General features: G+C 30.7%; 1 protein-coding gene across 1 annotated transcript; it reads right to left on the bottom strand.

Moving 5' to 3' along the window:
• Positions 1–3,825: 3,825 nt before the first annotated feature.
• LOC146534417 (myotubularin-related protein 9) lies at positions 3,826–11,776 on the bottom strand. Its single transcript, XM_085192812.1, has 10 exons — positions 11,521–11,776; positions 10,989–11,242; positions 10,643–10,841; positions 10,056–10,212; positions 9,863–9,976; positions 8,973–9,094; positions 8,127–8,233; positions 7,720–7,937; positions 7,380–7,562; positions 3,826–6,977 (listed from the first exon to the last, which is right to left on the bottom strand). The coding sequence occupies exons 1-10, from the start codon at positions 11,665–11,667 to the stop codon at positions 6,820–6,822; spliced, it is 1,659 nt and encodes a 552-aa protein (XP_085048938.1). The 5' UTR covers positions 11,668–11,776; the 3' UTR covers positions 3,826–6,819.
• Positions 11,777–12,579: the final 803 nt, after the last annotated feature.

The raw sequence follows: 12,579 nt of genomic DNA, 5'->3' as shown, positions 1-12,579 counted from the left end.
AGCCGCGAGGAGGTAGCTAGTTCAAAATAAACACCAACTATTTTCCTAAGGGAATGATTATTGAAACGAGGCAGTCATTTATATCCAATTATTACGGGCAGTGCGTACCATTTTAATAATCGCCGACGATTTTTACGCCTCATGCTTACCTCGTGAATTCAACATGACTGAGTGTGTGAACCTTTTTTTCTATCTTCACGCTGTATCCCGCTAGTAGCAGAATAGAGTGAGAGTTAAGTGTTAAGACACTCCGCTCTCCACTTTTCGCCGAATTTTGGAGGCATTGCGTGTTACTAAATTTTCTTATTTCATTTATAGGAATGGGAATCGAACCCATATCCTGTCGCGTTTAGATTCACACGCTTGTGCCTCTACGCCACTGCTGGCCTTGATAAGGTTGCTAGTACCACAGTATACATAGATAATATACGGTACTTGATAGCGAACTCGTAAAGGTGATATTTTTATAATGTATGTAATTAGATATAACAAAAATATAGGCTATGAAAAAATATATATTATTATTTGTAGTATTCATATTAAAACAATTTTAACAGATTCTTTGGCCGTAAAATTGTAACAGATAAATATTTATTTGAAATGTTTATTTAAAGTAGATGTAGGTATCTCCTGCTATTTCATTTGGAAAATACATATTCATTGGGCATAGTTGTACTAGTTGTATTACATTTTTTGCCCAAGTTAGGACAAAGGCATTAGCGGATGTCCGCGAGACTTCTTGTACTGTAATTAATCTAAATTAACATGTTCAACGACTCTAGCACCATTTTTTTATATTAAATCATTCACCTGTTACTTGTATTATACACGTAAACATAAATGTTAAAATATATAATATTATTATGTTATATAAAAAAAAAAAAACAAATCAACTTCACGCTGTATCCCGCACAGAGGTAGGTAAGCAGAGGCGACCCAGTGTTAAAAAACGCCGAATTTAATTTTTTCAGGTATAACGTGTTGAGTGGCGGAACTCTACGTCGGACTTTTCACCGAAAGCGAAGAAATAAAAAAATATATAAATAATAATTATTTCCCTAATAATTAACGGAGAGGCGGTCGAACCCACAACTGTTGCGTTACAGTCACACCCTTGTGCTTCTGCGTCACAACGGTATCATATATTTATATTATATGAATATTTATTAATGAATATGTATTTTCCGAATGAAATAGCAGGAGATAATTACGTACACCTACTTTAAATAAACATTTCAAAAACTAATTTTAAAACAGCGACTTTGTTGAAATAAATTACAAGTAATTAAGCACATTATTTTAATTAAATTTAGTGGAACAGCTTGTGACTGTAAACGCGACGGTTGTGCGTTCGATTCCCACTCCAATAAATAATTTAAAATATTTAATATTTTCATTTCTTCAGCATTTAGTTACAAGCAAGGTAGTTGTGGATTCCAATTATTGTGGCGTTGCTGCCACTCAACACCTAGCATCTCGAAATCAAGCTTAAAGCGGAGAACGGAATATGTCAACAATAAATTCTCCTTGACTATCCTGCTAAATACGGAAAATAAATGTAAAATCCTACGGAAATCGATCAAAATCTACAATATAATCTTACAAACCACATAAAACTTATCTTAAGTATAGATATAGCCATAAGGTTAAAACACAATTCTATACAGGAAATAAGAAAGGGATTCTTAAAAGCTTTTTTTTATTATGAAAAAAAAAAAAGAAATAATTATATCTCACCACGAGTCCACGAATGTATCCCGATATATGTTGTGGGAAAGCACTGTATAAAACGCCATGTAAAGACATCATAGCACCGAGGTGAATGACTTCGCGCAATTACCTCGACCACATCATTACTGGCCTCTGGACTGCTAGTATAAACTATAAAGGTACTTCTACTGGCTTCTCTGTCATTCAGTTTTTTCTTTGGTAGATGATAAATATTACGTATCGAATTCACTCTGTATCCCGCATATAGCAAGGTAGGCAGAGGGAATCTAGTTAAAACACTCCGTTGCCCACTTTCCGCTGAATGTTTCGAGGCATTGCGTGTTGAGTGGTGGAACTCATCAATCGGGCATTTGGCTTGGTGCCAGAGCGAAGCAATGATATAAATAAATAAATAATAATTCACCCGAGTAGGAATCGAATCCACGACTGTCGCGTTCCACGACGGCCTCTCCACATATCACGTATATAGTAAAGAGAACTAAGAAGCTAGAACTGTGAGAATCTGGCCTCTAGCTTGCTTAGAGGTGTATGTGGTGTTTATAATCAAACGTTTTAAATAAATAATAAATAATATAAGTATATACATAAAAAATAAAAAATAGAACTTTTAAAAGCTCTTGAAAAGAATGCCTTAGTAACTTTTCTAAAAACTTTAAACAATTTTTCGAGTTTCATATTTTCTATTCTGTCGCAGATGCATTTCTCACTTTGTTTTTACAATCAAAATTTGCTTATAGTATCTTACGGTTTTTATTCACAGCTGTAATTTTCTAAAATAAGAGATAAATAGAAACAAAACAATAGTTACACAATAGACTCTATTATCGTTGAGCTGTTCTAACTGATTCAACTTTCTATTAAATATAAAAGAATAAAAAATCTTCATATTGACATTGAACAAGTTAATACAAACTCATTGTTAATTTGAATTATAATTTAATATAACACAGCATAGAGTTTTAATATTAGGAACATCACAAAGATAAAATTTAAAAAAAATATATTTTTTTTTAGAATACTTAATAATTAAAAAAAAATGCATTTATTAATTTTATTGTATTAACCTAGACGTAAGATTTCGCAACAAGTTACAACCTTGATTGTAGACTTCTAAAAGCTCTAACAAATCACTACCTCCTGTAATTATTTAAAATAAACTTATTTAAAGAGAGAGGAGAAATGACTTTAGAATGGAATCCCAACTACAATGACATCACTACCAAAACTAAATCCGACATCCAAAAAACATCGACATAGATAATAATTTACCGTATTCATTTTTTGCTATTTATTCACGAAGCATAGTTGCTATTTTATCAACAAATCTCCCCTATTGTTTGCCTCATACCTGTTCAACACAAAATATATTTGAATATTGTTCTAATCGTCATTGTAATGCAATACGGTCAGTGAGCACAGAGCTAGTAGGTACCTATGTACGAGTATGTGTGGTACGTGGAGTTATTCATATAATATAATATGTATGTACGTCGGTGCGGATTGATTAATTTGATGTCTGGACTTCAATTTGTTTTTAATATCGCCGAACTGTATATCGTTTCTTTTAATGTATGGAATTAATTTTATTAATGTATTCGTGAAAGCACCTCTTTTATTATTGGAATCAAAATATATTTTTCTTTTTTTTTAGCTTCACGCCGTATCCCGCAGATACTATGGTAGGTAGATAGAACCTCGTATTAAGACATTCCGTTTCCCACTTTCCGCCGAATTTTGGAGGTATTGCCTGTGAGTCGCGGAATTCAACGCCGCTGCCTCGATACTGGAGCGAGGAAAATAAACATAATAAATATTTAATTTCTTCAAGAGGGAATCGAACTTACAACCTGCCGTGTTTACAATCACTCGCTTGTGCCCCTGCACCACGACTTATCTCTAAATGAAACATTAATCTTTGGACCCATTCAGGTAAAATTGTCAAACTAGATAGGACCTACCTATCTAGTTTAGTCCTGGTACTGGTGTCCACTCTATTATGGCGGATTGTGTATTTTGTGAATAAAATAATATTGAATGAAGAAAATGAGAAAACCAAAAACAGTGTATGTATTTATTTTATGAAATAAAACACAATTCATATGCAAATATTTAATTGACAATAAACAAATTCTACAGTATTAAATTGACATAAATATATAAAAAGATAATTTTATGCTGAAAAACCTAATAGAAACCATGACTTATTTATGGATCCTTTAATTAAATGTCTTAAAATATCGTTAAACTAGTTTGTAGTTTTTTTTAAACTATTATAGTAATTATGTGAAGAATCATTTTCTTTTAAGTTTTCATAAGCCGTTAATGTAATTTAATTTATTTGTACTGTTATTGAACTGTTATGAAGATTTGTATTTTAATTAAAAAATATAAAATAGGCAAAAAAAAACTAAAAACTGTCATGGAATTAAAATTTAATTGTTCATGAAAACATATAAAATAAAGAAATATATAAAAAATTAACGAAATTACTGTACAAAATAATATTTAAATTATATTCAAAAATACATAAGACTGACTAAAAATTCAAAATAAAGCTTACATGAGTTGAGTAAATTTTTATTTATGGCAATTGGAATTAAATAAAAAAGTTAAGTACCAACATAGGAACGTAGTAACATAGGGTTTTACTTTGTATTATTTGTTATATTCTATTTGATATATATTTATTTGTTTATGACGATAACATTTATAAAAATTACATTATTATATGGATGAAAGGAATATTTACATATTTTTAAAAAAGCTCTTTCTTCTTATCATTTTCTTTAAAACCATAAAATTTTCTTAACTAAAATACTCTTAATATACAACAAATGATATCCACATATATGTTTGGAAAGATATTTATAACCTAATTCATAAAATTTACAATACATAGTTGAAATACTATATCTGTTCAAACTGTCTCAAATATCTGTGAAAAGAAACTTCATACTTCTCAGCGTTTGACGTATTCATGGTGGCTATCAGAGATGGGCAAATTTTAATTGCTCTTAAATAAATATTAACAAATTACCATTTCATAGTGCAGAAATCACAATTATTTTCAATTAACTGTTCATTATTAATATAATTAATTAGTTTTTAATTAACTTAACAAATTTTTAAATGTTAATTATAATAAAAAAAATGTTTAAGACTCTGGTGGTTAAGAGAGGTTGTCGTTGCAAGGTGAGGAGCTCATGCGACACAACTTGCATATTTAAGGGGTCCCTTTAAATAAGTATTAATTCTCATATTAATTGTCAGAGGTTCTCTCGCAAATTCGAAATTATTTTATTAATGTCACCTTCAAAGTGTATTCTAGAAATAAATTAATGATAGTTTTACACAGGATAGAATATCTATTAGGACACTATAGAGATATTCGCTGTAATACCCTAGAAGCTACTATTAATGCGTACAAATTAACTCTATACTCGTCTATTTTTTATATACATATATTCGTAAATTTTAATCTAAACTTTGATTAGGCACATGAAGTTTGCGTAAACGAAAATTTTATACATTAATTCTTATGAAATTACTTTAAATATTATGGAAACTATTTTTTTTCTACAAAAAAGTGAATATCGTGTTTACAGTATATATCTAATAATTTACTTAATGGATAAAAATATTAAATTGAATATATGTTTTGTGCTATTTAAAGTTTAACATATGTTTATTGTACTATCTAGAGATAGTACGGTAGGCCATTTTAATTATATTACAGTATACTTATATATAGGTTTATACGTCATGTTATACTAATTTGCATAATCAATCATATAGAAACATACATTAATAGAATAATTTATTTCCTAAAGCATTTTTTAACTAACAAAACCCAACTGGTGAGATTTGTTACGATTATGATAACAGTTACATTTGAAAATTTTTCAAAAATCACTAAAATATTATTTTTATAAACACTAAATATGTTTAAAGTTTAAGCTTACATTAATTTGCATTAAATTTTAAACTTTGTATCAACCTTAGTATATTTATTCCACAGATTATTTATAATATAATTTAGAATATATCATATGACTTTTGGCAGTTAACAGGTAGGTATACAGTCTGTTTTTCACACATTTAAAAAACCCATTCTGTTTATTAAATAGTATGTAAATATTGAAATTATTAATTATAGTGTTAGAAAGAATTTAATTATTACTAAATGAGCATGGTCTTTTTTCAAAATGGCTGAAATGTCAAATTATCAATGCAGTTTGTGTGTATAGTATAACTTTTTCTTTTTTTACTTATGACAAGCAAATAATATAAGTGTATCTAAGAATAAAAACTATAAAGTTTTATTTTAACTTCATAGCTATAAAAATCAAACATTTATTTCAACTCTAAACTGCAGTACCAATAGAACATTTCTATTTATAACGCAATGTCTAATGTGAGATATTTATTTTATAAACAAAATAAATTCATGATTTCGTTCAATACACCACTATACACCATTAGAATAAAATAGAAGTATTTTAAAATATCATAGAAAATTAGGTTAGGCCTTCAAAATTAATTAAATATGACACTCACTAAAGTGAGGAAATAATTAAAAAATATGTATAAATCCACTATTTAAATAAAAAGACGTATATGAATCCCAAACCAAAGACCAATAAAAATTCCACGAAAGATCAAAAATGATTTTGTTCCCTGCAATTCACTGGTCACTACGAAGTGTTCAAAGCGTCGGGTTTTCAAAAAAAAAAAAATTACATATACGCTATTATTGAAGTTAAAAAGTTTCATTTAAAACTAGCGACCTTGTTTTAAAAATGATATTATTGAAAAGTAAAATTTCCAGTCCAATAAATTAATTCAATAAATCATTTATTTATAGCCATTTTGTTCAAAATAATTTAAAAAATTTGTGAAGTGAAAATTACAATTAAATCGGTTAAGCCATTCTGAGATTAACATGAACAAGCGCACAGACAAACAGACAAAAATTTTAAAAGTTGTTGTTTTTGGTTCTAGTTCGTTATTAAATGCCACCAATTAATTTTTTTTCTTACTTGTTGTCCATATACAAACACCGATCCGTGACCTTCTTTATTGAAAACCTCATTTATTTTCCGCGTAATACTGATGGGCTAGATCTAATAATTCTCTCCGTAATTGTAGCGCTTGGGATCTAAGATGTTGTTCCCTTGTACGGATCACTCTATACTGTTCTTCACGTTCTTCGGTATGCTGTTCGACCAGCCAGCGTAGATAGAGCTCTGTAATTTTATATATAATGTTAATATTTAATAAGTTTAAGTTGAATTTTATTATATAAATATATGTACATCTTGAAACTGCAGCCACATTTGCAACACAACAAAAGGGGGCTTTCGATGTCGATCCAGGTTGTGTCGATGTGTCGATTCCTAGTCGAAGAAATGATATATTTCATATTATAAATTGGTCACCCTGGTAACGAGGCAAAGCGCAGCGTTGAGTCCCGCCACACAACTCGCAATGCTTTCAGGATTCGGCAGATAGAGGAGTGAATTTCTAACCGGAAAAGTAAAATTTCCCCGAACGGAAATCGACCCCAAATCTCAGCCTTCCATGCAGAATACAGTGTGATGCTAAAAAAAAATAAGTTCATCATTAAATAATAATAAATTTATAATCACCTTCCCATATAACATAACTCATGGGGGCTACAGAGGGCCATATCACATTCGGCGTAGGCTCGTACATGGGGTTAATGTAACCGCTTAGCTCGTCCGGCTGGTTGACCCATGACCATATGCTGGTTGTCTGGTCGTATACTCCACGAGTTTCCCGCTCTTGGTCACTGTCGCAGAGGAATGTGCCTGGAATGTCAAATATTTATGAGAGTTAGTTAGAGAAGAGAAATTATTACGGAAATTGTTTATTTGATAGTTAGATTTTGAACTTTTTTTTTGTCGCAGGGGTACAAGGGTGTGACTGTGACGTGACAGTAGTCTTGATATTTATTTAGAAACTTACCAAACTGACTAGCATACGCATGCTCGAACAGTGTTATCAAGAAGTTCTGTCTATATTCGAAACTGCACGGAAACTGTTCCAGGAACTGCCTCACGCAATCCAGGAACAGGGAGAATGTTGGTGCTGACTTCGGTTGAGACGAATATGCACCTGAACGGTGCCTGGTGCCGAACGGATGACCAGCTTGAAGCCATTCACGCTCTATTAGAGCTTGGAGACTGTAGAAATAAATAAAAAAGATTTTTTTTATATATATGTATTGAAAGTATTAGTTATATTGTGTGATTATTCTTTAATATTATACAAATCAATGAACTGATTGGTTAGTCGATCGGATAAGTTTTCTATGATGATGAGAGAGTTCTCCTATAATTTTTTTACTAATTAAAACATACACCCATAATTACCTTCTAATAGTCCGACAGTCGGGATTCAAAATAATTTGTACTAGGGAACACACAAGCAATGTCGCGTCTTCACCACGCGTTCCATGTATTAGAACTGGTTCTGCTTTCTAGAATAAAATATATCATGTTTTGAACTATTAGCAATGTATATATTATATAATACACTATGTAGCTTTATGCTATGTTTTCAAATAGAATTTGAATGAAAATATTATATTTTAAATGAATGTCATATTAAGTATATACAGTATACATAAGGGCACCATAATGATTCTTTTAGCTTCACGCTTAATCCCGGACGAAACAGGGTAGGCAGACGGGACCTGGGAACCTAATCCTAAAATAACCGAAATGAATCCGTTTTCCATATAATTATCACCTCTTTGTCTATGCAACCAGGATAAATACTGAGGACCTAGCATTAACGCTTTGTCATGACTTTGGACACTGTATATTAAGTGGAGGTGTTTAAAAGTGGTTCACTGTGTTTCTGGAAGCAATAAAATTGCAAGCAGGGATCAATGCAGCCAAACATTGTAAAGAATAATTCATAATACTTATATTATCTTTACATTTTATTTCACTTAGTGGTTTGTGTGGTGTGGTATTTTTTTGTTTGTATTAATTTGAATATTTAAGACTGTGTGACTGTAAACGCGACGGTCGTGAGTTCGATTTGCACAAGGTGAATTTGGACAAGGAGAATGAATTACTTATTTATATTTTTATTTTGAACATATAATGTCTCGAAAGTTACGCAGAAAATTGGGGAGTGTTTTAACTGGGTTCCATCTACCATACACCCTATTTCATGAAACTAGACAAAATAGGAAGAAATAAACTAACCTGATGAATATGCTGAGCGACAATACAGGCAGTATGTAATGAATTCCTCACCGACTCCGGCCACCCGCACGACTCCAATCTCGATATCCATTTATCACATGATATGTCTCGGTCTACGCATGCTGTTGAAAAATGGCTTAATATATTTTTTTATTTTTTTTGAGTCAAATACGAGAAAATTATGTATTTCCAATCCCAATACCTATTTATCACATAATCCATATATCTCTATTTACACATGTTGCAAATTAAAAAAATATTTATATGAAATGAAATAAAGTTAAATATAAATAAAAAAAGAATTTTAATTTAATGAGGTTTTGATTTTTGTGATTTACATGTTTTTTTTTTTTGTTTTTTAGTTTTATTTATTTTCTTAAGTAGTGGAACTGTAGAAGCATCATATAAAATTTCGAATTGAAAAAGAACCTATTTACCTAAATTGGTTATTTTTATTCAATTAGATATCTTATTCAATTATTCCAACTCAGTAGGTAATAAAAAAATTTAAATAATCACCAGCAATTGACTATAAGGACCACTTTTAAAGAAAAGAGGTTGCTTTTGATTATTGGTATGTTCAGATTACTAGATTGTTATCGTACTTGCGCGATGGACTCGTAAAATTTTCGAAACATTGGGTGTTCAGTGGCGGAACTTAATGCGGCGCTTTGTATTGATATCAGAGCAAGAAAATCATGCTAATGTTTTCTTAGTAATGATCTAGATTTTTTTTTATAATAACAACATATTTCGCTATCAACCAGATGGACAGTTTAAAAATTGTTTAATTAAGATTTTGTTATACAAATTGCATAATTTTTCACAGACGGAAATGGATGAAGTGCTGGATATGACATAATTATTCTTGAATTCAAGCAATTGCATACCCTCAATAAGTTTCGAGAAATTCTCAAGAAGCTGCTGTTGATTGTCAACTTCATCCATTGATCTGTTGTATATTTTCCATTGAGAGTAGTTTGAAGCACTTTCTGTTCCTCCGCCTGTTTACATTGTGAAAATAGTTTTAGTGCCCAGCATGACAACACCAATTTCATATGTAAGGACCTAATATAATTATACCTTTGTTTTGTTGCTGTGAAATGGAGTTTGTGCTTCTCAAATCATAAATGACACCTTTCATTCCAACATTGACAACAGTATTTAAAATGGCCTCATCTGGTCGACAGCGGCGATGCTTAGGTCCATATAACGGCTGTCCTGCTCTCATTAAAACAGCCTAAAATCATATAAGTATTTTAGCTTTGCCTTTAATAGCATGTATAGCAGGGTAGACAGAGCTTACCACCTAATGTTAAAATTCTCCATATTATTATAATTTTAATTATTATTGTGAACATGTTCTATCTAGAACATGTTAACAATTAGACTATCACACTCACCTCATGAAAGTATTTATATAAAATTTACAAAATATTGTACACTTGTTTTATTATAAGTTTAATATGTAAACTATCATTTATAGCTTCAGATAATTTTAAATTACCTATAATAATACTATAAACTGATGCTGACAGTAAACAAGAAATAAACACAAGAAAAATATTAAGCATCATAAAACATAAACTAGTTACTGTAGAGAGGTAAAGCTAAATATTTTCAAAAAATATTATTAACTAGGAATGTTAAGTATATAGGCAGAGGCTTACACCATTATTATGTCTGTAAGACAGCACTGGAAATCTTCCTCCTTGTCTAAAGCTAGCTGCAGCAGCTAATGTTTCATCATCAATGATTTTGGGAACCACTACTCCTTTGCCATATGCCGGGCATACTGTGTAATGTTGATTTACTCTTGATATACGCCATTCTTCTGATGCTAATATTTTTGTAAACTCACCTTCATTACTAAAATTGTACAATTTACATGTGAAAGGATCATTTATATATTACACAAATAATATGAATAATTATTTTTGTCATATTTTATCTATGCCAAGAATATTCATTCTCTGTAAAAACATTATTTATAAATATTACATTTATCATAGTTACCTATACAATGTATATCCATTCTCCATAATAGGGTGCATGTGCCTATAAAAAAATGGGTAAAATAGACTAGGGTCCTGTATGTTAGACAGATTTTCAAGTGTCTGTGCCACTAGATTTAGTTCTGTTGTATTGCTGATGTCCAATTGGAAAATCCTAAGGTCTTTACATTTTAAAAATAAGGATCCCCCTTGAACTATTCCTCCACTAATTTTGTTTTCTTTTCTTTCTATACTATCTATATTTTTGTGAAGCAACTGTAAAAAAGAAAATATAAAAATTTCTAAACGAATTTAATTTACAATTGACGTTAAGCTAAAAAAAGATAAAATAATGTAAATAATTTTAGTCATTGGGAAACTCTAAATAGTTTTATCAATTTTTTATATGTAAAGTAAATCTTCATAATAATATTATGATAACAAAATATCATATTTGTATAAAATATAAGTTATTACAGTTAGCTACAATAAAAGTACAAATACATGAAATAAATGGGTTTTAATACACTTATAGCTCTTACTATGAAACCTACCCATAGCTCTCTTACGCCTTCTTTTCTGGAACTTAAAATTAGGTGATGTCCAGTGATGCAGACTGTTCCATCAACATTGTCATGATGAGGGTATTTTAGAATAACACCATCTAATTTATTAATAAGTATAAGCTCTATAAATTCCATTAGACCGAATTAAAATTTATTGAATTAATTATGTTATTGTTTTAATTTTCTCATTATTTACTGCAACTGACGTTTAATTTCCCATCTGACATTTACTATAATACTTGGCAGTGACAGTCCAGTACTTTTAGTCGAAAAAAAAAATGGAAACCAGTGCTATCTATTAGCGAATAAATTTATAAGGCGAGTTCATAAAGATTCATAATTGATAGATGTATATAATAGACGTCGTTATAAAACTCAGTATTTACTTATCTGTAAAAATTGGTAACAAAATAAAAAATTTACTACATTGGTGTACCATGTATACGAAGCTGTTAAAATCTTGGAATTTATATATTTTTTTTTATTATATTTAAAGAACAACACAATGAAGCTTGGCAAAAAAGAGTTTGATATTGACAAGTAAAGGTAAAATTAATATTTTATATTAATGGCAGCACGATTTAACTAAACAAACTTAAATACCACCCACACCACCTGGATACGTGGCACTCCACTACTGTGCGGTTTCGTAGAAATTTCCTTCCACGCGCCACCGAACTGTGGAATGGCCTACCCGCGGCAGTGTTTCCAGGTCGGTACGATATGGGTACCTTCAAAAAGCGCGTCTATCTCCACCTTAAAGGCCGGCAACGCACCTGTAGCTCCTCCGGTGCTGCACGGGGTCGTGGGCGGCGGTGATCATCATCAGGTGACCCGAACGCTCGTTTGCCTTGTCCTTCTTCCATAAAAAAAAAAAAAAAAAAAAAAAAAAAAAAAAAAAAAAAAAAAAAAAGATTTAGTTGTCAAGTACAGTAATTAGTCTGTTGCGTGCCGCCGTCTCCAACAGAGAAGTGGTAACATGGATCAATGCCATCTATTAGTCAGATTATGAAAAACTACATACATATAATTTTTTATTTGAACTTT

The sequence above is a fragment of the Heliconius melpomene genome, chromosome 11, assembly GCF_056956725.1.
Source record: "Heliconius melpomene rosina isolate 202511_hmr_F chromosome 11, ASM5695672v1, whole genome shotgun sequence".
NCBI classification, from domain to species: domain Eukaryota; kingdom Metazoa; phylum Arthropoda; class Insecta; order Lepidoptera; family Nymphalidae; genus Heliconius; species Heliconius melpomene.
This window is presented reverse-complemented; position numbering and strand designations above follow the sequence as displayed.

Excerpts from the sequence above, each read along its gene's own strand:
- LOC146534417 (XM_085192812.1), bottom strand. The coding sequence starts at position 11,667 with ATGGAATTTATAGAGCTTATACTTATTAATAAATTAGATGGTGTTATT. Across the intron at positions 10,213-10,642 it reads CTTACAGACATAATAATGGT|GCTGTTTTAATGAGAGCAGG; the intron begins GTAAGCCTCTGC and ends ATATGATTTTAG. Across the intron at positions 7,938-8,126 it reads GACTGTCGGACTATTAGAAG|TCTCCAAGCTCTAATAGAGC; the intron begins GTAATTATGGGT and ends TTATTTCTACAG.